Source organism: Umbelopsis ramanniana, assembly GCF_025399195.1.
Source record: "Umbelopsis ramanniana AG unplaced genomic scaffold K450scaffold_1, whole genome shotgun sequence".
In the NCBI taxonomy this organism is placed as follows: Eukaryota; Fungi; Mucoromycota; class Umbelopsidomycetes; order Umbelopsidales; family Umbelopsidaceae; genus Umbelopsis; species Umbelopsis ramanniana.
Genome location: NW_026252087.1, coordinates 272,870 through 296,332, shown reverse-complemented (window position 1 = coordinate 296,332; position 23,463 = coordinate 272,870). Strand labels below are relative to the sequence as shown.

Here is a 23,463-nt window from a genome sequence, read left to right as displayed (position 1 = left end):
AGAGCTATAAAGAAATTTTTCATGCGAAAAAATAACGAGATTATATTTATATAAAAGGGTCGATGACTTCATTTTGACAAGATGTACAAATCTGCCTCACTGCAGCTTTCACTACTTTTGTCTACTACGATTCCTTGTAATATCCATGACAATGCTACTTTCAGCATCTGCGGCTGCACTACCGCTATCTCTCGCTCACCGTAGTGCGATTGGTGGCAGCCCTCACAGTACTCTACTTGTCGGCGATAAGAGACAGAGTAAGTGAACGAAAGCTCGTTGCTATTCGCACTCTGATTGAATGGTGATACTTCGATTTTCAAAGCTCTTCTGGGAAGATTGATAACGGGAGACGGCCATTCCTTACAATGCAGTTGTAGCTCGTGGGCAATTGGCTTGTGAGTGTAACCGATATCATTTGGCGTGTCCGAGCGGAAGTGAAGGCAACCATCTTTAAGCTCATATCCTACGCAAATTAATCGTCCAACTTGTGGCGATATATAATCTGGGTTGAAGTACTGAGCATAGGCGGAGGATGGTGTCCGGAGTTCGATAGCCCAGCCTTCATGACAAATTTTGTACATCAGCGCTTTGATGCATAGTTGATTGAAGGATTGCGAGACCGTCCGGTATTGACAAAGGTTCCAAGCATCCAAATTATATAGTATCTGTAATATTATTTCTACTGAAAGCATGTATTATGAAGTTTGTCTAATGGATATTCAAAAAGCATGGGTAAGAAGCAATCTTTGAGTCAGATGTCCTCGACTCGGCGATTGAAAAGAGACCAGTCCCTGAGACACCAATTTTAGCAGTCAAAGATTTTTTTTTTCTCAAATGCTTATAAAATAAACAACCAAAGGAGTGCCATTATATCCAAAGGTTCTTCCTCACCAACAATACAATCGGTAAGTTATCCATACATCCCTCCTCTCCCACCCCTTCCCCTCCCTTCAACAATATGCAATGATGACCCAGGCATTTGACTTTAGTCTTTCTGACGCTGACGAAAAAACCCCAGCTACCTAATTTTTTTGCTGATGCGTATTGTTGAATTACTTCCCACTTTTCACCTCTCCCCACCCTTCCATCTTTTGATGACCCGTATCTAATCGATATACCTCCTACAGTACCCAATGTTGCGTCAAGGTGTCCGTTCTCTCTCCAAGCGGTTATATTCCACCGAGGCATCCAGCCCACCTTACATTATCACACGCACTGATGCATCAGGCGCGTTACCTGTCTACCTAGACATCAAGAACGGAGGAACAAGAAGCCTCACCATCATTCGTCGGGTTCAAGGAGATGCGGAAGCATTGAGACAGGAAGTGGCTGCTTTGTTCCCGGATACCCCCAAGAACTTTGTTACCGTTAATCCTATTAACAATCAAGTCGTCATTAAGGGTTCATATGTGAATGATATTAAGCAATGGCTCGCTCAAAAAGGCTTTTAAGCCATTATACAAAAATTTGTAAAATTATACCTGTACATATGTAAATTAATCAAAAGACAAATAATACTACTCTGAAAGCTTTTTGGCATATTGCCACTTGCAACCTATATTGAAAAAATGAACTGCATCTTTGAACAATGAGGAAAGTTATTTGTTTACTGTTATCATCTTTGGCGCAGGCGTATTTGGCTTGCACAAAGGGAAAAAAAAAAAAACCAGTTCTCGGCCCTTTTCTTGAGGACTGGGCAATTACTTTTTTGGCACTCGTCATAACCCTTTTTTATATCATTTCTCTTCACAAACAAAAGTCCCACATGGACAAGATCGTATCACAATATGGAGATGTAGTGCTTCGCAAAAGTGTTAGTATTAGCACAGCTAGCGTTACAAGGGTGGCCAAACTCCAATAACCCGATTTTTTGTACAACAGGACTATGACACCTTAGCGGATGGACAGTGGTTGAACGACACGGTCATAGAGTTCCACACTGAATACCTGGAGAGAGAAATCATACCACGAGACGCCAAAATACTTATATTACGACCTGCCACAGTACATCTTATATCGCATATTCAAGGTTTGTATAAGATACGGACGTATGCGTTGAAGCTGCTCAATGATCTAACCTGAACTCGACTAAGATACCTCGCAGCTGCATTCAGCATTACCACCCAACTTAAATCAAAGTTTGGCAATCTTTATTCCAATCAACGACGGTAAGCCGCATATTGCAAACAGTGGCTCACACTGGTCACTATTAGTTTACTTGAGGGCAACGTCGACGTTCTACTACTATGACAGTCTGCACAACGCAAATATCAATTCTGCAAGGCTGACAGCCAGGAGACTTACACCACTTCTTGGCTTACGCATCGTACCCCACTTCGTGTCCATGTGGACACCACCTCAACCCAATGGCGCTGACTGTGGGATATGTGTGATAGCCATCACGGATTTCTTGGTTGAGAAGATTCTTTCATTTCGACGCGTCGCAGTGAACCCTTGGCAGCTGATGCAAATTTCTCCTCAAGATTTGCCGTCAACTAGAACGATAAGGAAAGGACTACGGACGATGATTAAAGACCTCGCGCGGAAATAACCCCTCATCTGTTATATAGAGCACCAAAAACATTCATGTTTTGGTAAAGCACTCGTGTTACTATCCTCGTGGGAATAGAGAGGACCTGTAATGTAATCTATGTTGAAGGAATAGGTGTATGAGAAAGTCGACAGGCTGGTGCATCATTAGATCAACGATAGCTACCAACAGCTTTTCTGTACATAGCAGGCTGGAGGTGATAACTAACTGTTGGGATATAGACATCACTCACTAAAATATGAAGCTGTTTACAGATCTGCCTGTCTACAATACTTATATTTGTCTTGAATAATCTTGTAGTGATCCTGAACTGCTTACTGCCCATCTTCAGTGATATGTTTCGCCCTTCCTTGTTGATTTTTGTCCATACGAGTTAGGTCTGATTTTTTTGGTAGTTAAACTATTTCATTCATGGCTGTCGATGATCAACTTCACCACATCAATTGTCTATCGACCTGCTCGCCTTCCAATGACGGATATAGTACATTCACCAGCTCTTCCAAATTAATCAGTTTTTTAATAAAGGTTGTTTTAAAGTTATACCGTATATTGCTATGAACCAATCTATCACAAATTTGCTGTTTGGCTATTGGCTAAATAAGTTACTGGTAAGGAGATTTGGACAGCGGAGAATCTTTTCTCAGAGGATGTTTTCGCTGAAACCTCACAGCTTATTCTGCTGCTTTTGGGATGCGGCATGGTCAACGGTGTGGCGCTTTCTCAAAAGAAAGACAGTACTGAGCACATTTAACATTTCCTTCAAGTTTGAGTGCTTGTGGGCAAGTTACATTTACCTATGGCACCTTCACTGACCTCAAAGATAAACATGAGAAGTATAAACTTTGAAGGGGGCTGTTTCGGCCTATTATTTCAGTCTTCACAACGCCATACAGCCTGCCGCTAACAAACAACCAAAGGGTTTGCGTTTCCAGTTGGTTCGCGGATGAGGCTTCATGATTCTGTTCTTTCCGATTTATAAAGTATTGCTTATCAAGGCTTCAAATCGACCGAAGAATAATAAGAAAGGAAAAGCTGCAGTGTACATGGTCAATCATATAATAAGGTGTATATAAATATTCTTAGTGGCAAAGAGTACGCTGTCTCTCGCTCATCAAGCTGAGAGCTTAGCCAGCCTAGCCACTAAACCTCAGATGTTTGATCGCTTGACGTGGAATGCTAATTTTATTAATAATTTAAAAACACGCAAAATGTGACGCAGTAATAAATTTTTCTGTGGCAGAAATTTTCTGTTTTTCTTTAAGTGAGTTTACAAGCAAAAAGTAGCTTTCTTTCTTTCTCAATAGCCTACCAAAGGTACTGCATCTCAATATTTCAGCTTCATATCCAAAAGACGTCTCTTCTGTATAACGGTGGAATGTGGGCCCGAATTGTGGCAGCGAAACGAAGATCCTGATTCAAACTATCGATTTTGACGATCGGCGATCTAGCTATTTACAATGAACCATCAGACCGTTGTATTTTGTCAGTTGGTCAGGATTGGACATCACGACGTCGCTGTTCACGCCCATGCGACTGTATATTGGGGCCCAAGAAACTGTTTTGATATTTTCTGCAAAGCAGTTACTGATTCGTTTTATTGTGTTTTATTAGCATTGCAAACATGAATCCCGAAAAGCTCGCTAAACTCCAAGCTCAGGTCCGCATCGGTGGCAAGGGTAAGCATATACTCATTCTTTCAATCATGGATAAGTAAACCCCATTAACTGATTTAATGTGTCGACTTCAGGTACTCCCCGCCGTAAGGTCAAGAAGGTCACCAAGTCTGCTGGTACTGACGACAGAAAGCTCCAAGCTACCCTTCAGAAGCTCTCTGTCCAGCCCATCGCTGGCATTGAGGAGGTCAACATGTTCAAGGAAGACGGTAACGTCATCCACTTTGCTAACCCCAAGGGTAAGTTGTACATCATCTTTCAATAAGTGAACGGTCTGCCTATTTACCCGTCAAATTTTTTTTTTTAGTTCACGCTGCCATGAACTCCAACACTTATGCCGTCTATGGTCGCGCTCAAGAGAAGGAGCTTACCGAGCTTGGTACGTTTAATCAACATTCTTTTCTTACACAATATTATGTGTTAAACTAACCTCATCTCACTTCACAGTTCCCGGTATTTTGAGCCAGCTTGGCCCTGACTCTCTTGCCAGCCTCCGCAAGTTGGCCGAAGCCTACCAAGCCGCCCAAGGTAGCGCCAACGCTGATGACGATGATGAGATTCCTGAGTTGGTTGAGAACTTCGACAAGGCTGAAGTCTCCGAGATCACTGAGGAGAAGGCTGAATAAGTTAAACGCTAAATAACTAGCTGTTTTCACATAGTCTTTGTAAGCATTGCTTTTTACAAAATTATAAAAAAAAGTTGTCTTGATAGTCCTGCCCTAAACGGCTTGCTTCCGATGTTACGTCCGATGAAAGAAAGCGTCAAGGTGCTGGATTTCCGTTTCAATCAACTAATTTGGCTACACAATAATAATGTGAGGCGTTGACAGACATTTGCGAATCTATATAAAAGCTGGCTTGTCCTTTGGCAATCAACGTACCTTCCCTTCTTTTTTTCTTAGTCTCTCGTTACCCCCTTACTCTCTCTCTTTACTATGCCCAAAATTCGTCCCATCTCTCATGTTCGTTCCAAGAAAGACTGGCATACGTGCCGTCACTGCCATACAGTCTTCTCCTCTTTCCGTCGAGGTGATTGGCATCTTACTATCTGTAAAGTGTACTTGAAATCCGAGGCCAATACCTCAGATAGCTGCAAGTCACAGCAATTTATGGTGGGGCGCGAAAATTATCTTTTCTGGAAGCTGGAAGACGATGACTATGACCGGGAAGCGCAACCTGGCGCCACTGTGGCCGATATGGAAAACCCGTCGTTCAAGTGGCTATCCTGGAATCGTCTTCGCAAATGCCCAATCCTCGTAAAACTCAGTCTCATGTAACATTCATATCCTCTGGCATCCTCCAAAACGTAGCTCTTCTCCTCTTGGAAAATGAAGACCTCACTTTATTAATCAACGCACTCATTCACAAGTTAAAACTAATTATATGATCATGTAAAAGAAATTAAGCGAAAAGCACCCTAATCCTTCAGATTTTAAAGAATAATATAACAAAAAAATAATAAAAAAAAATTTATATTAAACATTGTCTGAAAAGCTACATTCTCGGCACAGCCTTATGTGGAGTAAGGTTTGCATAACAATAAAGGTTCACGAGTCGTTGTACCTTTTTTGCGTTGCATCTCCCAAAGTTGTACTTGTGTTATTTATGGATAACTCTGGGGTGCTACTATGAAACGGAACACATCCGTGCTGGCCGTTGAGTTCGTAGCGCAGACTTTGGTGACACCAATTAAACATACTGCCCAGTTTTTTTTTAGAACTTTCCCTCTGGTGGAAATTAGTGCAATCATTTTGGCCGGGGGACCTTCACCATCCGAGGCTCTGCGAGTTGCAAATAGGTAATGGAACTTGCAATGTCTGTAAATGTATGTCTACTCGCAGACACTTGCCGGTTGAGTGAGCACTATCTACCTACCAAGCGGAGAAAGGCTACCATCAGCTACTTTATATCATCTGAGATGAGCTGTCATATTTCTATAAACTGCATCGGCTGGCATGCCGTCTTGTGATGACTTCTGAGCTGCCCTTGTCCAAAAGTAGCAGCAACTGAAAAGCTGAATACAGCAATCTGTTGGGAACTTATTTATTCAATACAGTCGATGTTTATTTCAGTGTGAAGTGGAGGGGAAGATTTTTAAAAAAAAATGTTTTTGAATTGTCAACGCCTTCCACCACACAGTAGGCAGTCAATTGAGTCAGCCGGATCGAATGTGTTTCCAGGTTCAGACAGATCAGAAACTTCAATACGAAATCTGATTTCATTTCTACATATCTCATCTGCATAATCGTAGTATTTACAGTGCTTTGTGCGTTGCATTATTTGTCTTTCATACGGTTCCATATCTCTCTGGCCTTGAGTTCTTGACCTATCGTCATCAATGATTCTCCGTGATGCGAAGTACCTACTCTCAAAACAGCACATTTTGAAAGAAATGTATATTTGTTGTTTCTGTTGTTGTTGTATAAAATGAAATGTAAGCCCTTGTAGTGGGGAAAAGAAGGCGGTCGAGGGAAAGAATTTTTTTTTTTATAGTGGAGGTGAAAAAAGCCATTCTCTAGCCTACATATAAACAAAAAATGTGGAAACCAGAATAAAAGTGCTTTGCCACACGAGCTTCACTTATACCTTCGATTGGGATGATGGCGAGATGATAACAGAACATCTTTGGAATACTGTTGGCTTCGACCTCACTGTTCATTTTCCTACTATAAAAATCGTGCTAAAAATTTATCTTCAATGATTGATATGGAGACAGATGTAACTTTGAATTTGTATACGGAGCCTCGGCTTTGATCTTTCGATAAATATGCGATTTCGCAAATTGTCATCTGGGATGAGCCATGCTTTGTCGGACTTAATTAATACCATACTTCCAACTACATACGGACCACTAACAAGTTACAATGGATAGTATGTGATAACAAAGTGTCTAAGATATCGAGTAAGTGGCATGCAAATAGTGCCTTAAGCTATATGATAGATACCTGAGGAACCGTTTTGCTACGACTATAGTCCAACCATCTCAATGGCAAAGGATCGCACGTACATACCAACAAGAGAGAAGGCGTTGGCCAAAACGATAAATATTAGGTTAGCGGAGATCAATGTTCCAGGGAAGAGGATGATCCCTGGCAATAATACCGCAGCGCGATTTTAGCTATGGCAGAGACTTTTGAGAGCTTTTTTTTTCCACCTCCTGCCATATATAGAGCTTGAGAAGATTACAAGCCCACTCTGTGCATCTTTTATCAATGTGCCGTTCTTATTCTATTTAACATTTGCTGATCCATGGCAACCGAAGAACCATCAACGCAGACCATAGCAGTCGTTTTAATCATTGTCTGCCTTGTCGTCCTCTTGCCATGTCTGTATATGAGAGTAAGGATGAACAGAAGGAACGCGCAAACTCCTGTTTTTGGTCATTTTAGGTCAATATCAAGGCGTCAACAAACGTTCTTGAGACGCCAGTCAGCACCACCTCGTCTGGAGCAAGTCATTGTCCAAGTGCCAGCAGGAGTCGATGCTGAGAGTATCAGTAATTGCTCAATATTACCACGTTACGAAGTCGACAAAGCACCCCCTGCTTATACGGATAGTCCCTCTGCTTTCAATGTCAACGATGACATGATTAGGCCTAGTTCAGTTGACCTTTCAGATGTGCCAGTGGCAGATCACATAGGAAGCCGTCAAGATGCGACTCTAGAGTAAAACTTATTAAATCACCAATTTCGTATCATTTCTATGATGCACACTTTACTTGCAAACGCTGTGCAACCAACAACAATACCTTGCTCTTTTAATTAGTTATTACATTATACTGTATATTGGTTGCTAGAATGGAAATAATAGTTTACAAATGCTTCCGTCCTTTCTGTGCTATGGGTTTACGTTTCCATTGACATAAATGCGCTTTCTGAAGCATTCTGTAAACCAGAGGCCACAGGATGTGCTGCTACATGCGCTGCTACTGCAGCATCGTCGTATCTCTCTGTGATAACGCGAACATCTCGTACACGGGGAAACGCCAGATTCTTGCTCAAGACGGCAATTTGCTTTTGGTGATGCAGATATCCTTTCAAGTACGACTATATTTTCGAAGTGAGCTGTTAATGAATAGATTATTTCACAGTACCTTGTTGACAGGAAAACGAGACATACCTGGTCCATGAGAGAAACTAATAAACATTCTATGTCCAGCATATCATAAGTTTGGTCACCGGATGAAAATTGTAACGCAACCAGACATTGTGTAAAAGGCAATATAGGTGTTTTGCCAGGCTCCCGTAACAATATATAACTATTCGAAAGAATGTGCGCAAAAATGGTCAGTGTGACTATAAGCCTACATCACCTTGGAGACCGCTTACGATCAGGGATACTCACACTCTTCGAAATAGGCACCGCCAGATAACGACTTTGACGCGTTCCTTTAACATTATGTAATTTCCTTCTCGTAGTAACGTTGGCATATGTCTTTCTAGATGATATTGATAGCCAGATAAATTTCCTTGCTTGATCGCCGTGCACAGGGTTTGATATTTATCCATCAAGTTGTATTTCGCCAAGAGCTCCGTTCGTGGAAATGTTCCCAAAACCATTCTCGCCGAGATGAGGTAGATCAAAATCAGCCTACACCGTTCGTAAGACAATCCATGAGATTTTTGTTGCATTGACAGCATGATTTGAAAGTACTGTTACCTCTTATTTCTTGTGGCATGGCGCGTGCACTTTCTGAATGCGATATCCAACTCCCTTTCCGCCTACCATGAAATAAAGTGAGAAGAAATTCATCAAACATATCCATCATTCCGTTTTACAATTACCTTTCGAACCTGGCTTTCAAATAAGTAGTATCGCCCTAGGTAGTATCGATATGTGACTTGTTGAGATTTCGGGAAGGCTTCGATTTGAACGTTTTCTTTCGCAAGATGACTAATAAAAGTTCTGCACATTCTGATTTGCCTGAGCTGAAAGTCATGTGGAAATTAGGATAAAGTATTGCTTTGAATGTTTACATTCAGCTATCTCTGTCGTACCTTGAAGTAGAGCTTGAAAGCCAAGTTTGTGACATGAAGAACAGCTTGCTTTTTTGACACTTCAGATGGACCTCCATCATTCCTTTACGCTATATCATCAGAAACCAAACTATTGCATGCACGTATTTGTCGTTAAAGCATTACCTGTCTGATATCGTAGTGTTGAAGCATTTTGATAATAAGCGCGTCGCATCATCCAATTTTTTGTCCTTGTCTGAGCCGGTAAAACCTGTCATCTTATCCACCTGTTCCTTTGCTCAGCAATGTTTGCTTAAATTACCACTTGCAAATCGATAAATACTTACTCGGAACGCGAGCTGAACAAGCATGGATGACAATTGCTTGAACAGTGGGACTTGCCAGTTGGAGTCTGGACCAGAAAATTGAACAAGGTACATACTATAGAAGAGAGTCAGCCTGACTTGCTTGGACTCGTATTGGTGAGCCAGTCCTTACCTGAACATTGTTGAATAAAGGTCATAAACCTTGAGAGCATCTGGATCGTTCAAATGCTGAACCAAAATCAGGTATGCCGATAGAAAGTTTTTCTGAGCGTTTGTATAGTCTGAAAAAGTTGATTCTATTACGCCTTTATATTGAATGCCCTGTTAATTTGTCAGTACAGGATCGTGAATTGAAACACTTTGTCAGTAATACAAAAGTTACCTGGGCCATTTCGTAGCGAAGTGCTTGAACATTGGGATCGCTGTCGTAGAACTGAAATAACTGGCAAAGGACGAGACCATTCTTGTAGTCAAACGCAGATCGCACTTGCTGCAAAAAAGCCGTTATAGTCGACATATTTTTTGTAGAAGCAAAGACGCTACTATTGCAAGCCGCGCTGAACACCAAGTTGCCCAAACCACCATTTTGAGCTCAGGTACGACTGCTAAATAATGCGGTTGTTGTTTTTGGTCAATGAAAAGCCATTATTGATTGAAGCTCGTAAATCAGTTTATACAAGTGGAGATGCCCGAAAGGCAGAATAAGAGCTCGTTTAATCACTTGGCAAGGCATACCAGTACACTAGTCAAGTGATAGGAAAAAGGACGAACATAGGGCTATTCGCAGTAATTTCATATGTAACACTACATAATGACTACCCTTGTCAGCAATTGTTCAACCCCTTGGGTCAGTACGCTTCATTCAGTTCTAAAAAGCAAGCATACCAATTGAAATCTATGGGCGGTTTTTATGTATAAATGACCAGAGAATATGTTCTAATTGTACAGAAAGGGTAATGTCTAGAGCAACAACCATGTTGCATTTACATTGCGATATATCAAACAGCAGCAGAGGTCATACATATTAAAATCAATGGACAACTTGGATACCAATGCTCTTGGCAACGCCAATGATACTACCGCAGATGCTTTGAAGGCTAAGATGTTTTAAGTTGCTGTCTTGTTGCTTGATTTTTGCAATTTCATAAACATGTTTAAGTGAGACCTTGCCAGCGGTTTCGGTACCAGGGTTGGAAGCGCCCTTTTCTATTCCAGCAGCACGCTTCAACAAGAATGGTGTAGGTGGTGACTTCGTTATGAATGTGAATGTTCGATCTGGCTTGATGGTTATGACAGTAGGAATGGGGGTTTCGGCGATAATGTTCTTTGTCTTGTCGTTGAATTGTTTACAAAAATCCATGGACTTCACACCACGAGCACCGAGGGCAGGACCAACTGGGGGTGATGGTGATGCTTTCCCGGCAGCAACCAGGAGACGAACGAATTGCTCTGCAGCAGCAGGTTTCTTTGACATTTGTGTGCAATGGAATTCTGTGGTCAATTTTCTGTTCAACTTTTTGAGGTCTTTTTCCCAAATTGTGGCTTTGACGTCACGTGCGCTCACTTTTGGTCCCTTTTGTGCCAGCATTTTCTTGAAAGCACTGCAATATCGCATACAAGTATAACCTATGCTCATTGAAATACCGTCAAATATAGGTGGGTTGTAAACATAAAGGTTATTGAAATTAAGAGATATAAATGAAATATGACCTGTCATTAATATCTTTCAATTGTCATAGTACCCCTGCGTAATAGAGCACAGTTAAACCTGAGTGAGTTGATCCATAGTAAATCTCGATAGAGGGTTTTTCGGCCATCATTAAGTGCGATATTACATGCAAAGTAGATACCTTTGAATCAGTGGGTTCAAATTAAAGTTAATGCCTGACAGGAGCCACATTTGGAAACGGTTAATTATCAGACGAAATAAAATTGACGTCGCGCTTGGACCGAGACATTCACTTTAATACCAAATTGCAAACATGCAATTGTTGGAGACGATTTTGTTTGAGCCAGGAAAAGGTAGAAGCCAAGTAGCTTCGGAAACGTTGTAACGATGCTAATTCCGCAAGGCAATTAGGGTTTTATCTTTTGGACTATCACTTGGATAGACTCCTCACGTCGGCACAGTATTTCAAAGGCGTTGACGGAAGATTTGACAGTATGCCGTCTGCAGAAGAAATTACAGCCAAGCTACAGCATGATATTCCACAAAAAGATGGACCACAGAGGGTACGTTGATACAGAAGACTTCGTGGTCATCGCAGGAAGTTTTGTTAATTGCTGTATGCTCTAGGTACGTCTCCTTGTCAATTCAGATGGTGAGGTCGAGTTGCAGCATACACCATTAAGTGAGTTGCCGCTGTTATGCAACATTAACGATAAGGCAGATACGAGAAAGCCATTGCTCGTTGCCCTTGATGTCCAACCTACTGAAAGTCAGTCGCCATATGTGCTGAACAAAACAACTCAGCGCGATCTATACAATGCGGCAAGAGATCGTTTAAAATGTGACTTTCATGCAGGAGAGTTAGGCAGAGAAGAAAACACATTTGACGTTCTGTTGTTCAACCAAAATGGCGAGATCACAGAAACGAGCATTGCTAACATAGCGATAGAAAAGGAACCAGGCATATGGATCACTCCCAGAGTCAAGTGTGGATTGCTGCCAGGTGTGTTCCGTCGGCATTTACTGGAAAGTGGACAAGTCCAAGAAGGCATTATCCATATAGATGACTTGAAAAGCCAGGTAAGGAGAGAGAATACGCATGTACTAGGCATATTTTTTAGAAACTCTTCTGACATTCTCGACTATGTAACAGCGAGGCGTCTCGCCACGTATCCGGTGTTTTAACTCGGTCCGTAAAGTATACGACGTCCGACTCCTTATACCATGAAGTCATAGCTCTTTAAAAAAGGAAAGAGAGTGGTATTCGTAACGATCTCAACTCCAAACAATAACACCATAAACCAGACATAGAATGTGAAATTTTACATAGTTTCTAATTATTTGGGCCAGAGCAACATCTGCTCGTGTTATTGTTGTTTGAAGTGAGTAATTCTGTTCAATTTTTTGGTTTCAAAACTGTATAGAGTCGATGATGGTGATGGAGCTATATATTTTTTTATCGGCCAAAGGTTGATTTAAAGGTTAAGAAGCAATCGTCTTGGGTCCTCAACCATCTCCTTCAGCTTCACAAGGAAAGTGACAGCCTCGCGACCATCAATGACTCTGTGATCGTAGGTGAGAGCGACATACATCATAGGGCGGATCTCAACCTAACAGTACGAATGATAGAGAGAAAGTCAGTATGCGTTACACTTTCCGATATATTTCATATTCACTGTACACTAACCTTGCCGTTGACAGCAATAGGTCTATCCTTGATACCGTGCATACCGAGAATAGCAGTCTGGGGCAAGTTGATGATAGGGGTTCCCATGAGAGAGCCGAAGACACCTCCGTTGGAAATAGTGAAGGTACCGCCAGCCATGTCTTCGATGGTAATCTTGTTATCACGTGCCTTGTTACCAAGGGCAGCAATGTTCTTCTCAATGTCAATGTAGCCCATATCTTCTACATTTCTAAGGACGGGAGTGACAAGACCCTTGGGAGTGGCAACTGCAACACTGATATCAACGTAATCGTGGTAAACGATGTCGGTACCATCGATGGAAGCATTGACGGCGGGAAGTTCTTGCAAAGCGATGGCGGAAGCCTTAACAAAAGCGGACATGAATCCAAACTTGACGTTGTGCTTCTTAAGAACAGCATCTTTGTAGGTAGTTCGAAGGTCCATAAGGTTGGTCATATCTATTTCGTTGAAGGTGGTGAGGGAGGCAGCGGTGTCTTGTGCGCTCTTGAGACGCTCAGCGATTCTCAGACGCATACGGTTCATCTTGACACGGTTTTCTGAGCGGTTACCGAAGGCAGCCTTGGGCTGTTCCGAGGGTTGCGAAGGCTGTGAGGCAGCGGGTTTTGGGGCTTCCTGCTTCTTAGGCTCTTCCTTGGGTGGGGCAGGCTTTGATTCTTCAACCTTCTCTTCCTTCTTGGGTTGTTCTTCCTTGGTTTCCTCTTTCTTGGGTTCTTCCTTGGCTTCGGAGGAAGCGGCACCTAGAACACTATATAAGTCACCATTCCACATTTTTCGGTGTAACCTGTTTATATGTCAACCAACCTTCTTTAGGTGCGTCTCCAAGCTCGAGTTTAAAGAGATCAGCACCGACAGCCACGTTGTCTTCTTCAGCAGCAAAAACTTCGATGATGGTTCCAGAGGCGGGAGAGTTGACAGAGACATCGACCTTATCGGTTTCGATGGTGGCAACCTCTTCGTCCTGCTTTACATAGTCACCAACATCTGTTGCAGAGGTTGGCGTTTAGTACCACTCTACTTGTGTTAAGTTCACAAAAAACGAGGACGCGTTACTTACTTTTGACCCATTGCTTCAAAGTACCTTCTGAAATCGATTCAGCCATTTGAGGGACCTTGACGACCTTGTCGGCTAATGATGAAACGACGTGTTTAGTCATGACGTAATTGCAATAAAAACAAGTATAACGTTGATGCATACCATAGGTTCTGACTTGTTGTGTGATGATGTTGGTGTTGAGAATGCCAGCTTGCCTGTAAAGAGAAAAATAGAAAACTCGAGCGTAAGCAATATTGATTTCCGCTAGCCCTGCCTTGGCAATGTCAATCCATATTTCCCCACGGTCAAAACACACCCCGGTTTTTATGTCGCATCGAAGTGATACAGCTAACCCCTAGCTTGTATTTCAACCCATTGGACGCAAGCATGTTCTGACCGCAACTTCTCTGTTACTTCTCCAGATATTATGAACGAGAACTTACTTGAAACGTTCTGAACCGACGATAAAGGTAGATGCACGAGCTTGAACGTGGAAGGTTCGTGATGCAGCGAGGTAGCGAGCACCAGTGCGAATGGCCTGTTGAGAGCGCATAGTACGCGACATAGTCACTAGCGAAGGGGCGATTCTTGAAGAATTCATTGTTTAAGAATTGAAAGAGAAAAGACGATCTATTCCTGGTTGTCTGAAGTTTGCAGGGCCTGACTTTACATACTTGTTTTTTTCTTCGTACAAACGGGGAAAGCCGTCACGATTTCCCGTTATGTTCCGGGTCCGCCGGCTGATCGATCAGCCTCATGGTACAGAGCAGATTTCAACGTGGCAAGGCTCTCGCTGAACTGATTCGTCGATTCCCAGACGCCGGTAAGTCGCAACAGTGACATGTTATCCCATTGAATGAGTCTCACCCACAAACTTATATTATTCTATTTAGATCCAAATTATCTATTGGACTGTTTGGCATGTTACAATGAAGACCCTGTTCAACGTATCTCCGACAAGATGGTGTCTTTTAAAGGCTATTACCCTAGGCGACCGTTGCAATCAGAACCAGGATCAGTTGTCGTCAAGAATCAATATTTACATTTCCTTGCAACCGAATTGTTTCCCGACTGCCATGTAAATCTACTGCGTGAATGTTTACTACCACAAAAGCATTCGCATATTGAAGCAGTTTGCGAAAAGATTCTACAAGAACAACAGTTACCAGTCCGACTACAATCTGGAATTATTGAGAGACATGAATTCATCACTTCAGAACAATATCGTTCTCAAGCATTAAATCAGTTAACGCACGATTACCCCAATGTAAGGCTTACTGACCATGCTATAGTCATAGTATCGTGTAACTCAGATGCATCCCCAAATTGCTGAATAACCTTTTTTCCTAAAATAGGTTTGGAAGTCATCCATACGAGCCGTCATGGCAGAGAATAACAGTAACTATCTGAAGAGCTACGATCAACTGGCTGAAATGGGATCAGGAGGGTTTTGGATTTCTATTCGCAATCTCTTAAAACACTGGTCCTCTTCAGCCACATCTAGTACTGTACGTACTGCTGGCGACAAGTCGGAACTGGCGGAAGAATTAAATATTATAAGAAAGCGACGACTGGATGAGCAAGAACGAACCGACAAAGTATTTGCTACGACCTTAAACGACAAAGAATATGCAACGACTGGCGCATATATTTCTTGTGAATGCTGTTTCGACGACTGTACATTTGAACAACTGCAGAGCTGTTCAGCTGGAGAACACCTATTCTGCAAGGATTGTATTGAACGTTACATTTCAGAGGGCATCTTCGGACAAGGAAATCTTCGAGGAGTATCACCTATAGCCTGCATGAACTCTTCTAGCGACTGCGAAGGTATATTCGCGAGGCGTGTGTTGGAAGCAGCGCTGTCCTCACACGTTTGGAAAGCGTATGAACTGTCATTGACCAAGGAAGAAGTGTCAAGGTCTTCATCTTCTGTTGTCCAATGTCCATTCTGTGATTATTGTGAGATAGATGACCACATTAGGCCGCTTTCAGTCATCCAAGAATACACCCCAATACTTGTATTTTGCACAGCATGCATTCTTGAGCTGCCTGTTGCCTTCATCCTTGCGTCATGGTTTCATGGAGTTGCTGCATATATTACCCTCCTCGCTGTTCATATTAGCGTTCAGTGGATGCTCCATTTTGCGGACTGGCGGGACCAGATTCGTATCGTGTACAAACGTATCCAAGATAGACATCGTGGAAAATGCTTCCAATGCCGGAATCCCAAATGCGGTAAAACCAGTTGTCTCCTTTGCAGTAAAGCTGTCAACGGACTCCATTCTTGTACAGACGATGCTCAAGATGCATATCGACTCTACGTTGAAAAGGCTATGGCTGATGCTGTTAAGCGAACCGTAAGTATTGGTATACCGTTGTAATCTTTTGACGACAATAGGAGTGCTAATAATCCCTTATAGTGTCCTAATTGTAATTTGTCATTTCAAAAGTCGGATGGCTGTAACAAGATGACTTGTCTCTGCGGTAAGTCTTTGTCAGAATGTCTATTTCACAAATCGCATCATACTGACTGATATGTGAAGGTTATACCATGTGTTATGTATGCCGAAAAGATATTGGAAAAGAATCCTACTCTCACTTTTGTCAGCATTTTCGTGAAGTGCCGGGGCGGTCTTGCGCAGAATGCTCCAAATGTGATCTGTATAAAACTGAGTCTGACGATTCTTCCGTTCGAGCCGCTGCTAGGAAAGCTCGCCAGGAGTATCTTGCTGCACATCCTGAAGTACTTCAACACATGGATAAAGCGGAAACTCCAACTATAGGACCACCGACCACAATTGAAGCCCTATGTAGGTTCCAAATTAGTGTCTGTACAATTATGGATGTACGTCGCAAACTAATTCATTTTATATACAGATCAAAGCCTACAGACAAATGTACAATTCATTCTTGAATGCATAATAGAAATCATAGTGTGATTAACACATCTAAAGACGTACATATTTCAATCGGTTACCGAACGCTTTTCATCCATGGCAACTACTGTACAAATTTTTGAATTTTCTCTGTTAAAAAATTTCAAGTCCTCAATGTATCGTGGCAACCTTTGCATTCCACTTTGTTTCATTAATCAATACCAAAATGCCAACATTTCCTTCAAAGCCATATAGGCCACAGACAACTGTGATGAATAGCTGGAATGCCCGTGCTAAACGAAGTCCAGTCCTCTTCTTCGGTTTACCTTTCATTCTTACAATGGTCGGGGCATCGTTTGGCCTGTCACAGCTAACGCAGACTCGTTATGATCATCGAGACATGCACCATCGCAAGGTAAATAATTATTATTTTCGTTACTTTCCGTTCAATAATATCATCATGTTAAGCCGAATTCAATGATACAGGTCGCCAAAGAGGAAGCGCTAGGTATGGAGAAGAACCGAAGGCAGTTCAGTCTTCAGGAGGAATACTGGGTAAGTAACTATTTCACAAACTTAATGGATTTTATGTCCAATGCTGACGCAGTCAATTCCATCGTAGCGTTTACAAGCTAAGAGCGATGAAGACGATGATTGGGAGCAGGTTCGAGTAGAGCGACCTCCTGGCGTTGAACAATGAACATGCTAAACTTTTTAACATATACACAGCGCCATAATGTAAAATAATAAAATGCCTAAATATTGTATTGTTTCTTTTATTACTTAATCTCTTCTCTAACTTTTTCTGTGATATGGGGTAATTTGGAATTCTTATTATATGTATGATGGTGGCAAGTCGACATCCAAAAGCAAATGTTATAATGATTAGGCACTAATGACCTGGTCAAACTCTCCGCTGGCAATCTAAACGTAAACGTCAACAATTGTAAGTAGTTGTTAAATTCTTGTCTTGTCTATCGTTACTGAAAATTGCTTACCATTTCCTTTATAATATCCAATCCACCCAACAACTCGCCCTTGTAGAAAAGCATTGGGAATGTGGGCCAGTCGACATGAGTCTTGAGTCCTTGTCTGACTTCATCGTCTGAAAGAATATCGAAGTATCCATATTTGACATGCCGGTCATTGAGGAGGCCAACCAATTGACGTGAAAATCCACATCTAGGTTCCTGAGGTGTACCCTTTATGAAAGCCATGACGGATTGTTTTTCAATGAGTTCTTGGAGTCGGGTGCTAAGGTCTTTCTCTTTGGGAATCATCTCTGCAAACTCTCCTGATGCGATCAGCTCTTTGATAATATCAAGCCCGCCAGCGAGCTCGCCGTTGATGTAAACCTGGGGAAAGGTTGGCCAGTTTGAGAACTCCTTCAACCCTATTTAGGTAAATTAGTAAGTCTCTGAATGGCAATTTCCATGGATCAGTATTTCATTTTCCTTACCTTGTCGAACATCTTCGTCAGCCAAGATGTTGAAAGATGAGTAACGAACATTTTGCTCGGCAAGAAGTTCAACAAGTTGCCTTGAGAAACCGCATCTTGGCTGTTGTGGTGTTCCTTTGATAAAGATCATGACGGGAGCGCTGGTAGTAAGAGCCTTCAATCTGGACTGCAGGTCACGGACTGGCTCGGCGGTTTGAGAAACGGCATTGGCGGTAGTATTGCTTGTAAGAACGCCCTTGGCATATTTAGCTACTGCGTTGGCCAATTCAGCAGCCTTGGCACCTTCTACTCTACTAACGGCCTTGTTGTTCTGTTGATTTTTAATTAGAATCCAAAGTGGGTCAATAACTAAGGCCTTATCTGATTATCAATCAAATTTTTTGTACTGACCTTAACGACGATGAATGATGGAACAGATTCAATTTCAAATTGCTCAGAGATGTCTGGGAAGTTTTCGGCTTCAATCTATAGCACGGCGATGAGCCAAGGTGTAATGCATTGTTCAGAATAGTTTCACATTACTTACCTGAACAAATTTTACTGCTGGAAACTTGTCGGCGAGTTCCTTGAAAACATCGTTCATTTGCTTACAAGGTTCAGCCCAGGAAGCCCAGAAGTTTAGAACGACTGGGACATTACTTGTCTCGACATTCTTTTGGAATTCAGCGTCGCTAGAGAGTTCAATCAAGTTTGACATGCTGTTGGTTACAAATCGTACCTATTCAGGTTTCGCCACACTGAAAGATTACTTTGCAATTTCGGCTCTGGTCACATGATGCGGAGCGGAATTTTTTGGCTACGCTTGAGCAATTTGGCTCTGGCAAACCATGCAACGTCATCATTTAAGAAGCGGCAATTGAGGGACGCGCGTTCCAAGTGTGGAAGGAGGCCAAAGGACACTTCTTTCAACATGTCAAGCATTCAGCAAATTTCAGCTCAACGCGACAGCTTAAAAGCCGAGATAAATTCAGCACAACCTAATCTTGCAAAATGTGCCCAGATGCTCACACAGTTGAAGGTAGTTTTTGGTAATACTTGACGGTGGACCTCCCGATCCAATGCTGATCTTTGTACCATAGATTGGACTTACCGAAATAGGCGCCTACGTACCTCAAGGAAGCCAAGTAGACCCACAAGCGCTAGTTCTTGCACGTAAATATCCCCAGAATTATATCAGAAGTCTGTAAATGGAGTGATTTCTTAAACTCATCGACCGGTTTGCAGGTGACATCCTTGAGATGGGAGCTTACTATAGCGTTCGAGTGAAGGATATTGATGCTTTCGTCCGATACATCTCGCAACTCAGCACATTCTATTATGACTATGCGTAAGTAGAATGTTCAGTGGTGGCATGGCTTACCCGTCGTAGGAAGGCTGCTAAACAACTCCCTTTCAGGTCTGTTTTACCGCCATCAGAGCAAATGTACCCGTTAACCGGCCTAAACCTTTTGCGATTGCTATCTCAAAATCGATTATCAGAATTCCACACAGCACTTGAGGTTATAGATCCTGAGCAACTTCACAATAACTCTTATATCAAGCACGCAGTTGATTTAGGTAAATTTGGCAGGAGGGGCATGAATTTTATATGGTCATCATTAGACTAACAGCAACTTTAAAAAGAACAATTCCTCATGGAGGGTAGCTACAACAAGGTGTGGGGCAGCAGAAGCAAGGTTAAGGGAGAAGAGTTTCTCTTCTTTTACAACATTCTCATAGATACCATTAGGTAAAGTAGTGGCTGCGATGTTTATGAGGAAAGGAAGATCTCTATGACTAATGTCTCTATATTTCTAGACATGAGATAGCTAATTGTAGTGAGAAGGCATATGAAGCTCTGCCAGTTCAGGACGCAGCGACTCTTCTTTTCATGAAGAACATGGAAGATGTTCTCAACTTCGCTCAAGAACGAAACTGGAAAGTGAACCCAGCTGAGCAGAAGATTTATTTTACCAACACGGATGATGAAGTGACTGTAATACCACAAGAGCAGATCATAAAGCAGACACTCACGTATGCTAGAGAACTTGAACGTATTGTATAAATGAAAGCCCTCACATGATAATAAAAAAGTCAAAAAGCAAGCAACCACGTCAATGATTCTATATTGGGTGGCAGGAAGCCCTAACCCACTAGACGTTCAAACCCAATTTTTTTTATCGTTTGCGCCAAACGGAACGCTTTTACGATCGCCGTCTTTCCGCTTTTCTCTTTACATCTCAAGACTTACTTACAAGATGCCTGGCGATGCAATGCTCTTTCTCTTTGGTGTCATCATGGCAGCCTTCTTGCTGTTCATGATGGTCTTTTTCGTATCCTTTTGAAATATCGCTCATGTTGCCTTGTGTTGTTATTGTGATCGAGATGGCCCGTGTTCCAACCCATTGCAGCTCCTTAGCAGGCTAAGCAGATGCTTAATGAAGTTGGAGCACAGTGCTTAGGACAACAATAGTTGCCTCCTTACTGAACTCATCGCGTATAATCCTTGACTTTGCATCTATTGGACAGGTCATTATGTTCTCCGACTTGGAATGTGATTACATCAACCCTATCGACCTTTGCAACAAGCTCAACCAGGTATGTACTATGTTCTTCCCTTCTCTATATATTTTTGGTGACAGTGGAGGACGGCTTATCCGAGAAGATCACTTCTGTACGAAGTGCATATCTTTCGCATGAAGAAAGGACATGGGGTCATCCTTATAAATCAGGCCGAAACCGGGTATCAACTTCATGGAGGCTTCTTTGTATAGCACAAAACTACACACCTACTGATTAGGAAACGAAGGGAGATGTCAATTCAAATGGACTAACTGGCTCTGCTTTACTTCTTCTCCTTGTAGTTTGTACTTCCGGAAATGGGTGCTCAGGCTTTCTTATTCGCAATGTTCTTGATCAACGGTAGCTGGCTGGCAGCACTTCTCAATCTCCCTCTTGTCGTCTTCAATGTTCAAAAGTAAGCGAACTTTCTGTTTCATAATGTTATGAAGACAATGATGTCATAGGCTCGACCTACCTTGGCAAAGACAAGTATAACATGCCAAAATATCTAAACATTTGTTTGTCTAGGGTTACTAACAACCGCCACATGTACGATGCTACTGAAATCTTCCGTACATTGTCTATACACAAGAAGGAGTGCTTTTTCAAGCTTGCATTTTACCTACTCGTAAGTTTTTTATTGAAACAAGGTCTGTCTACCATAAATGTGATACTGAAAAGTTCCAATTTCTAGTGCTTCTTCTTCTATCTTTACCGCATGATCGTTGCTCTCATTGCCGATTCTTAAACGACTCGCACTACTCGTTTCATTTCAATCGGGCTTCTTGTCGACTTTAACGATCTTTTAGTAGCTGGCGTTGGAATGAAGAGTGTGCTATTCGTCAAACCTCAATAGATATTGATAAAGAGCGCTATGTTGTGATTTTATTTACTTTATATCCTTGTTACCTTGCTCTGGATAAAATTTTTGGTGTTTCATTTATAAACATGATACAAAACAAAGGGACAACAATGGGGTGATCATTACTACGCCAGTGGAGGTAGACTTTTATGAAGCAAAACACGGTATGATAGGTGAAGGGCAAAAATTGGCCACCACAAGCCTATAGTCTTTCGACATTGTTTACACGGTAGTACTTAGCTGCATTCAACAAAGCAGAATAGTTCCTTTAGAGAAAGTTATGTTCAATTTGAGCCTCGTGAAGTTTGAGTGAAAGCGGCCTGCCAAACGCACCTGCAAGAAGCATTCAGTACGTTCGTTATAGGGGAGCTATGGGAGGAATTTTATACCCAAAAGTGCTGCTAAGACATACACCGCGTCTTTCATGAGCTCTGTTGAGAAGTTAGATACACTATCATTCCATCAGTATGAAAGGTAGGAGGTGATGTATTTATTTGATATAGCTGCCATGGATGATTTTATGACATGTAAGTACGCGCTGAAAAGAGCTTCATCAAGCCTTTAAGGAAGAAAATTTGTTGGCAGCAACTCCCAACGCTCAATTATGTGGCTTTAACGTATCCAGGCAATCTCATTCTACCTGATTTCGCGATTCTCTGAACGCAGCGCGTGCAAGACCGCGTTCCTCTTCTAATGTGACTGCCAAATTTTGCACCTGACCACGTCGAATCCATAAATGCGCTGCGGCAATGGCACACCTCTATTCCTTCTCGTTTTCACTCTACAACACTTACATTAACAATCTACAAGTAAGTCATCTATTCAAGTGACAGTTTGTCTACTTTCAAGCGTCACAAGTGATATCCTATATCAAATAAGAGCTTTCTTTAACATATCTGTCCTGATTTTTGTAGTGACTGGTCGCGGTAAAGGAGGAAAAGGTCTTGGAAAGGGAGGTGCTAAGCGTCATCGCAAGATTCTTCGTGACAACATTCGTAAGTTATCATCATTCTATTCTACTCAGAGTTGCGCGTTGCTTGACGCGCTTATAACACGCAAAGGCACGCGCTTCTTTTGACGTGTTCTTCGAATCTTCATGCTAACATTTGTTCTTTTCCCATGTAGAGGGCATTACCAAGCCTGCTATTCGTCGTCTTGCCCGCCGTGGCGGTGTTAAGCGTATCTCTGGTCTCATGTATGTAGTTGTGGTAGTTTTCTCACACGCTGATATCATTTCATATCAGTTCATCACGTTTTACCGGATCACTGACTCAATTTAAACATTTGTAGCTATGAGGAAACCCGTGGTGTTCTGAAAGTCTTCTTGGAGAACGTCATCCGTGATGCCGTTACTTACACTGAGCACGCCAAGCGCAAGACTGTCACATCTTTGGATGTTGTCTATGCCCTCAAGCGTCAAGGACGTACCTTGTACGGTTTCGGAGGTTAAACGTATACTTCAATATTAATTCGAAACGATTGCAGAAGATAGAGAGTTTCCATCTTTCATCTTTAATGCATTTGCAGTGCAGGTTTTACTTTAGCCAGCCCAATCCTTTTTGTAAATTCTTCATATCAATTACTCCGTCTTTTTTCTCTATATTCACCTTTTCTGTCGATATCTTCGTACTAAATTTGAAGTAATACCTGTCAAATACATTTGCGATTTCGGGGTATATCTTCAATCTGATCTGCGTCTCCTCATGTGATACATGAAGATATTGTTTTATCTCGCAAAATTTATCTCTGCATCGACTTTCTCCAAAATAACAATGGTTATGCAGCATAAGAAAAATTTACACCTCTC

General features: G+C 42.0%; 15 protein-coding genes across 15 annotated transcripts; 10 read left to right on the top strand and 5 right to left on the bottom strand.

The window, feature by feature from the left end:
• Positions 1-11: 11 nt before the first annotated feature.
• Positions 12-871, bottom strand: K450DRAFT_216965 (uncharacterized protein). Its single transcript, XM_051584965.1, has one exon. The coding sequence runs from the start codon at positions 690-692 to the stop codon at positions 69-71; it is 624 nt and encodes a 207-aa protein (XP_051449576.1). The 5' UTR covers positions 693-871; the 3' UTR covers positions 12-68.
• Positions 872-1,476, top strand: K450DRAFT_216962 (uncharacterized protein). Its single transcript, XM_051584964.1, has 2 exons — positions 872-905; positions 990-1,476. Exon 2 carries the CDS (start codon positions 1,134-1,136, stop codon positions 1,449-1,451), a length of 318 nt encoding a protein of 105 aa, XP_051449575.1. The 5' UTR covers positions 872-905; positions 990-1,133; the 3' UTR covers positions 1,452-1,476.
• A 238-nt stretch (positions 1,477-1,714) lies between these two features.
• On the top strand, positions 1,715-3,043 carry K450DRAFT_181763 (uncharacterized protein). The gene is made up of 3 exons (XM_051584388.1): positions 1,715-1,813; positions 1,882-2,029; positions 2,094-3,043. Exons 1-3 carry the CDS (start codon positions 1,766-1,768, stop codon positions 2,549-2,551), a joined length of 654 nt encoding a protein of 217 aa, XP_051449574.1. The 5' UTR covers positions 1,715-1,765; the 3' UTR covers positions 2,552-3,043.
• Positions 3,044-3,790: 747 nt separating this feature from the next.
• Positions 3,791-5,113, top strand: K450DRAFT_216955 (uncharacterized protein). The gene is made up of 6 exons (XM_051584963.1): positions 3,791-3,812; positions 4,163-4,227; positions 4,299-4,463; positions 4,532-4,603; positions 4,672-4,889; positions 4,981-5,113. The coding sequence occupies exons 2-5, from the start codon at positions 4,173-4,175 to the stop codon at positions 4,848-4,850; spliced, it is 471 nt and encodes a 156-aa protein (XP_051449573.1). The 5' UTR covers positions 3,791-3,812; positions 4,163-4,172; the 3' UTR covers positions 4,851-4,889; positions 4,981-5,113.
• Positions 5,114-7,255: 2,142 nt separating this feature from the next.
• On the top strand, positions 7,256-7,981 carry K450DRAFT_216948 (uncharacterized protein). Its single transcript, XM_051584962.1, has one exon. It carries the CDS (start codon positions 7,474-7,476, stop codon positions 7,891-7,893), a length of 420 nt encoding a protein of 139 aa, XP_051449572.1. The 5' UTR covers positions 7,256-7,473; the 3' UTR covers positions 7,894-7,981.
• Positions 7,982-10,046, bottom strand: K450DRAFT_216944 (uncharacterized protein). The gene is made up of 10 exons (XM_051584961.1): positions 9,888-10,046; positions 9,678-9,826; positions 9,527-9,620; positions 9,366-9,466; positions 9,222-9,303; positions 9,009-9,152; positions 8,884-8,945; positions 8,569-8,814; positions 8,344-8,482; positions 7,982-8,270 (listed from the first exon to the last, which is right to left on the bottom strand). Exons 1-10 carry the CDS (start codon positions 10,020-10,022, stop codon positions 8,070-8,072), a joined length of 1,353 nt encoding a protein of 450 aa, XP_051449571.1. The 5' UTR covers positions 10,023-10,046; the 3' UTR covers positions 7,982-8,069.
• A 346-nt stretch (positions 10,047-10,392) lies between these two features.
• On the bottom strand, positions 10,393-11,355 carry K450DRAFT_216942 (uncharacterized protein). Its single transcript, XM_051584960.1, has one exon. The coding sequence runs from the start codon at positions 11,220-11,222 to the stop codon at positions 10,536-10,538; it is 687 nt and encodes a 228-aa protein (XP_051449570.1). The 5' UTR covers positions 11,223-11,355; the 3' UTR covers positions 10,393-10,535.
• Positions 11,356-12,806, top strand: K450DRAFT_216938 (uncharacterized protein). The gene is made up of 4 exons (XM_051584959.1): positions 11,356-11,527; positions 11,586-11,737; positions 11,802-12,254; positions 12,328-12,806. The coding sequence occupies exons 1-4, from the start codon at positions 11,488-11,490 to the stop codon at positions 12,400-12,402; spliced, it is 720 nt and encodes a 239-aa protein (XP_051449569.1). The 5' UTR covers positions 11,356-11,487; the 3' UTR covers positions 12,403-12,806.
• A 1-nt stretch (position 12,807) lies between these two features.
• K450DRAFT_216924 (uncharacterized protein) lies at positions 12,808-14,643 on the bottom strand. Its single transcript, XM_051584958.1, has 6 exons — positions 14,359-14,643; positions 14,078-14,130; positions 13,937-14,008; positions 13,684-13,863; positions 13,570-13,619; positions 12,808-13,512 (listed from the first exon to the last, which is right to left on the bottom strand). The coding sequence occupies exons 1-6, from the start codon at positions 14,514-14,516 to the stop codon at positions 12,847-12,849; spliced, it is 1,179 nt and encodes a 392-aa protein (XP_051449568.1). The 5' UTR covers positions 14,517-14,643; the 3' UTR covers positions 12,808-12,846.
• Positions 14,644-14,671: 28 nt separating this feature from the next.
• On the top strand, positions 14,672-16,857 carry K450DRAFT_267228 (uncharacterized protein; the record flags this gene model as incomplete). The annotated part of the gene is made up of 6 exons (XM_051592826.1): positions 14,672-14,738; positions 14,809-15,182; positions 15,271-16,275; positions 16,339-16,402; positions 16,462-16,728; positions 16,796-16,857. The coding sequence occupies 6 exons, from the start codon at positions 14,672-14,674 to the stop codon at positions 16,855-16,857; spliced, it is 1,839 nt and encodes a 612-aa protein (XP_051449567.1).
• A 131-nt stretch (positions 16,858-16,988) lies between these two features.
• On the top strand, positions 16,989-17,634 carry K450DRAFT_216917 (uncharacterized protein). Its single transcript, XM_051584957.1, has 3 exons — positions 16,989-17,209; positions 17,281-17,349; positions 17,417-17,634. Exons 1-3 carry the CDS (start codon positions 17,021-17,023, stop codon positions 17,492-17,494), a joined length of 336 nt encoding a protein of 111 aa, XP_051449566.1. The 5' UTR covers positions 16,989-17,020; the 3' UTR covers positions 17,495-17,634.
• On the bottom strand, positions 17,372-18,960 carry K450DRAFT_216914 (uncharacterized protein). Its single transcript, XM_051584956.1, has 5 exons — positions 18,780-18,960; positions 18,644-18,718; positions 18,254-18,563; positions 17,793-18,187; positions 17,372-17,718 (listed from the first exon to the last, which is right to left on the bottom strand). The coding sequence occupies exons 1-5, from the start codon at positions 18,948-18,950 to the stop codon at positions 17,680-17,682; spliced, it is 990 nt and encodes a 329-aa protein (XP_051449565.1). The 5' UTR covers positions 18,951-18,960; the 3' UTR covers positions 17,372-17,679.
• Positions 18,961-19,137: 177 nt separating this feature from the next.
• Positions 19,138-20,419, top strand: K450DRAFT_216909 (uncharacterized protein). Its single transcript, XM_051584955.1, has 6 exons — positions 19,138-19,271; positions 19,333-19,405; positions 19,478-19,580; positions 19,650-19,810; positions 19,877-19,982; positions 20,051-20,419. Exons 1-6 carry the CDS (start codon positions 19,164-19,166, stop codon positions 20,295-20,297), a joined length of 798 nt encoding a protein of 265 aa, XP_051449564.1. The 5' UTR covers positions 19,138-19,163; the 3' UTR covers positions 20,298-20,419.
• Position 20,420: 1 nt separating this feature from the next.
• On the top strand, positions 20,421-21,767 carry K450DRAFT_216902 (uncharacterized protein). Its single transcript, XM_051584954.1, has 4 exons — positions 20,421-20,830; positions 21,097-21,209; positions 21,323-21,422; positions 21,604-21,767. The coding sequence occupies exons 1-4, from the start codon at positions 20,768-20,770 to the stop codon at positions 21,604-21,606; spliced, it is 279 nt and encodes a 92-aa protein (XP_051449563.1). The 5' UTR covers positions 20,421-20,767; the 3' UTR covers positions 21,607-21,767.
• A 656-nt stretch (positions 21,768-22,423) lies between these two features.
• Positions 22,424-23,149, top strand: K450DRAFT_216896 (uncharacterized protein). The gene is made up of 4 exons (XM_051584953.1): positions 22,424-22,465; positions 22,571-22,651; positions 22,782-22,851; positions 22,947-23,149. Coding segments are annotated over exons 1-4 (312 nt in total). The 5' UTR covers positions 22,424-22,464; the 3' UTR covers positions 23,107-23,149.
• Positions 23,150-23,463: the final 314 nt, after the last annotated feature.

Excerpts from the sequence above, each read along its gene's own strand:
- K450DRAFT_216965 (XM_051584965.1), bottom strand. The coding sequence starts at position 692 with ATGCTTTCAGTAGAAATAATATTACAGATACTATATAATTTGGATGCT.
- K450DRAFT_216962 (XM_051584964.1), top strand. The coding sequence starts at position 1,134 with ATGTTGCGTCAAGGTGTCCGTTCTCTCTCCAAGCGGTTATATTCCACC.
- K450DRAFT_181763 (XM_051584388.1), top strand. The coding sequence starts at position 1,766 with ATGGACAAGATCGTATCACAATATGGAGATGTAGTGCTTCGCAAAAGT. Across the intron at positions 1,814-1,881 it reads ATGTAGTGCTTCGCAAAAGT|GACTATGACACCTTAGCGGA; the intron begins GTTAGTATTAGC and ends TTTGTACAACAG. Across the intron at positions 2,030-2,093 it reads TCTTATATCGCATATTCAAG|ATACCTCGCAGCTGCATTCA; the intron begins GTTTGTATAAGA and ends AACTCGACTAAG.
- K450DRAFT_216955 (XM_051584963.1), top strand. The coding sequence starts at position 4,173 with ATGAATCCCGAAAAGCTCGCTAAACTCCAAGCTCAGGTCCGCATCGGT. Across the intron at positions 4,464-4,531 it reads CCACTTTGCTAACCCCAAGG|TTCACGCTGCCATGAACTCC; the intron begins GTAAGTTGTACA and ends TTTTTTTTTTAG. Across the intron at positions 4,604-4,671 it reads GAAGGAGCTTACCGAGCTTG|TTCCCGGTATTTTGAGCCAG; the intron begins GTACGTTTAATC and ends CTCACTTCACAG.
- K450DRAFT_216948 (XM_051584962.1), top strand. The coding sequence starts at position 7,474 with ATGGCAACCGAAGAACCATCAACGCAGACCATAGCAGTCGTTTTAATC.
- K450DRAFT_216944 (XM_051584961.1), bottom strand. The coding sequence starts at position 10,022 with ATGTCGACTATAACGGCTTTTTTGCAGCAAGTGCGATCTGCGTTTGAC. Across the intron at positions 8,815-8,883 it reads CATGCCACAAGAAATAAGAG|GCTGATTTTGATCTACCTCA; the intron begins GTAACAGTACTT and ends CGAACGGTGTAG. Across the intron at positions 8,271-8,343 it reads TAGTTTCTCTCATGGACCAG|TCGTACTTGAAAGGATATCT; the intron begins GTATGTCTCGTT and ends TCGAAAATATAG.
- K450DRAFT_216942 (XM_051584960.1), bottom strand. The coding sequence starts at position 11,222 with ATGACAGGTCATATTTCATTTATATCTCTTAATTTCAATAACCTTTAT.
- K450DRAFT_216938 (XM_051584959.1), top strand. The coding sequence starts at position 11,488 with ATGCAATTGTTGGAGACGATTTTGTTTGAGCCAGGAAAAG. Across the intron at positions 11,528-11,585 it reads TTTGTTTGAGCCAGGAAAAG|GGTTTTATCTTTTGGACTAT; the intron begins GTAGAAGCCAAG and ends CAAGGCAATTAG. Across the intron at positions 12,255-12,327 it reads TAGATGACTTGAAAAGCCAG|CGAGGCGTCTCGCCACGTAT; the intron begins GTAAGGAGAGAG and ends ACTATGTAACAG.
- K450DRAFT_216924 (XM_051584958.1), bottom strand. The coding sequence starts at position 14,516 with ATGAATTCTTCAAGAATCGCCCCTTCGCTAGTGACTATGTCGCGTACT. Across the intron at positions 13,864-13,936 it reads TTTGAAGCAATGGGTCAAAA|ATGTTGGTGACTATGTAAAG; the intron begins GTAAGTAACGCG and ends CCTCTGCAACAG. Across the intron at positions 13,513-13,569 it reads CCAAGAAAGAGGAAACCAAG|GAAGAGCCTAAGAAGCAGGA; the intron begins GAAGAACAACCC and ends GCCCCACCCAAG.
- K450DRAFT_216917 (XM_051584957.1), top strand. The coding sequence starts at position 17,021 with ATGCCAACATTTCCTTCAAAGCCATATAGGCCACAGACAACTGTGATG. Across the intron at positions 17,210-17,280 it reads GAGACATGCACCATCGCAAG|GTCGCCAAAGAGGAAGCGCT; the intron begins GTAAATAATTAT and ends TCAATGATACAG. Across the intron at positions 17,350-17,416 it reads GTCTTCAGGAGGAATACTGG|CGTTTACAAGCTAAGAGCGA; the intron begins GTAAGTAACTAT and ends ATTCCATCGTAG.
- K450DRAFT_216914 (XM_051584956.1), bottom strand. The coding sequence starts at position 18,950 with ATGTCAAACTTGATTGAACTCTCTAGCGACGCTGAATTCCAAAAGAAT. Across the intron at positions 18,719-18,779 it reads CAGCAGTAAAATTTGTTCAG|ATTGAAGCCGAAAACTTCCC; the intron begins GTAAGTAATGTG and ends GCCGTGCTATAG. Across the intron at positions 17,719-17,792 it reads TGGATATTATAAAGGAAATG|ATTGCCAGCGGAGAGTTTGA; the intron begins GTAAGCAATTTT and ends GTTTACGTTTAG.
- K450DRAFT_216909 (XM_051584955.1), top strand. The coding sequence starts at position 19,164 with ATGTCAAGCATTCAGCAAATTTCAGCTCAACGCGACAGCTTAAAAGCC. Across the intron at positions 19,272-19,332 it reads AGATGCTCACACAGTTGAAG|ATTGGACTTACCGAAATAGG; the intron begins GTAGTTTTTGGT and ends TTTGTACCATAG. Across the intron at positions 19,983-20,050 it reads ATTCTCATAGATACCATTAG|ACATGAGATAGCTAATTGTA; the intron begins GTAAAGTAGTGG and ends CTATATTTCTAG.
- K450DRAFT_216902 (XM_051584954.1), top strand. The coding sequence starts at position 20,768 with ATGTTCTCCGACTTGGAATGTGATTACATCAACCCTATCGACCTTTGC. Across the intron at positions 20,831-21,096 it reads TTTGCAACAAGCTCAACCAG|TTTGTACTTCCGGAAATGGG; the intron begins GTATGTACTATG and ends TTCTCCTTGTAG. Across the intron at positions 21,210-21,322 it reads GTCGTCTTCAATGTTCAAAA|GGTTACTAACAACCGCCACA; the intron begins GTAAGCGAACTT and ends TTGTTTGTCTAG.
- K450DRAFT_216896 (XM_051584953.1), top strand. Across the intron at positions 22,652-22,781 it reads GATTCTTCGTGACAACATTC|AGGGCATTACCAAGCCTGCT; the intron begins GTAAGTTATCAT and ends TTTCCCATGTAG. Across the intron at positions 22,852-22,946 it reads AAGCGTATCTCTGGTCTCAT|CTATGAGGAAACCCGTGGTG; the intron begins GTATGTAGTTGT and ends AAACATTTGTAG.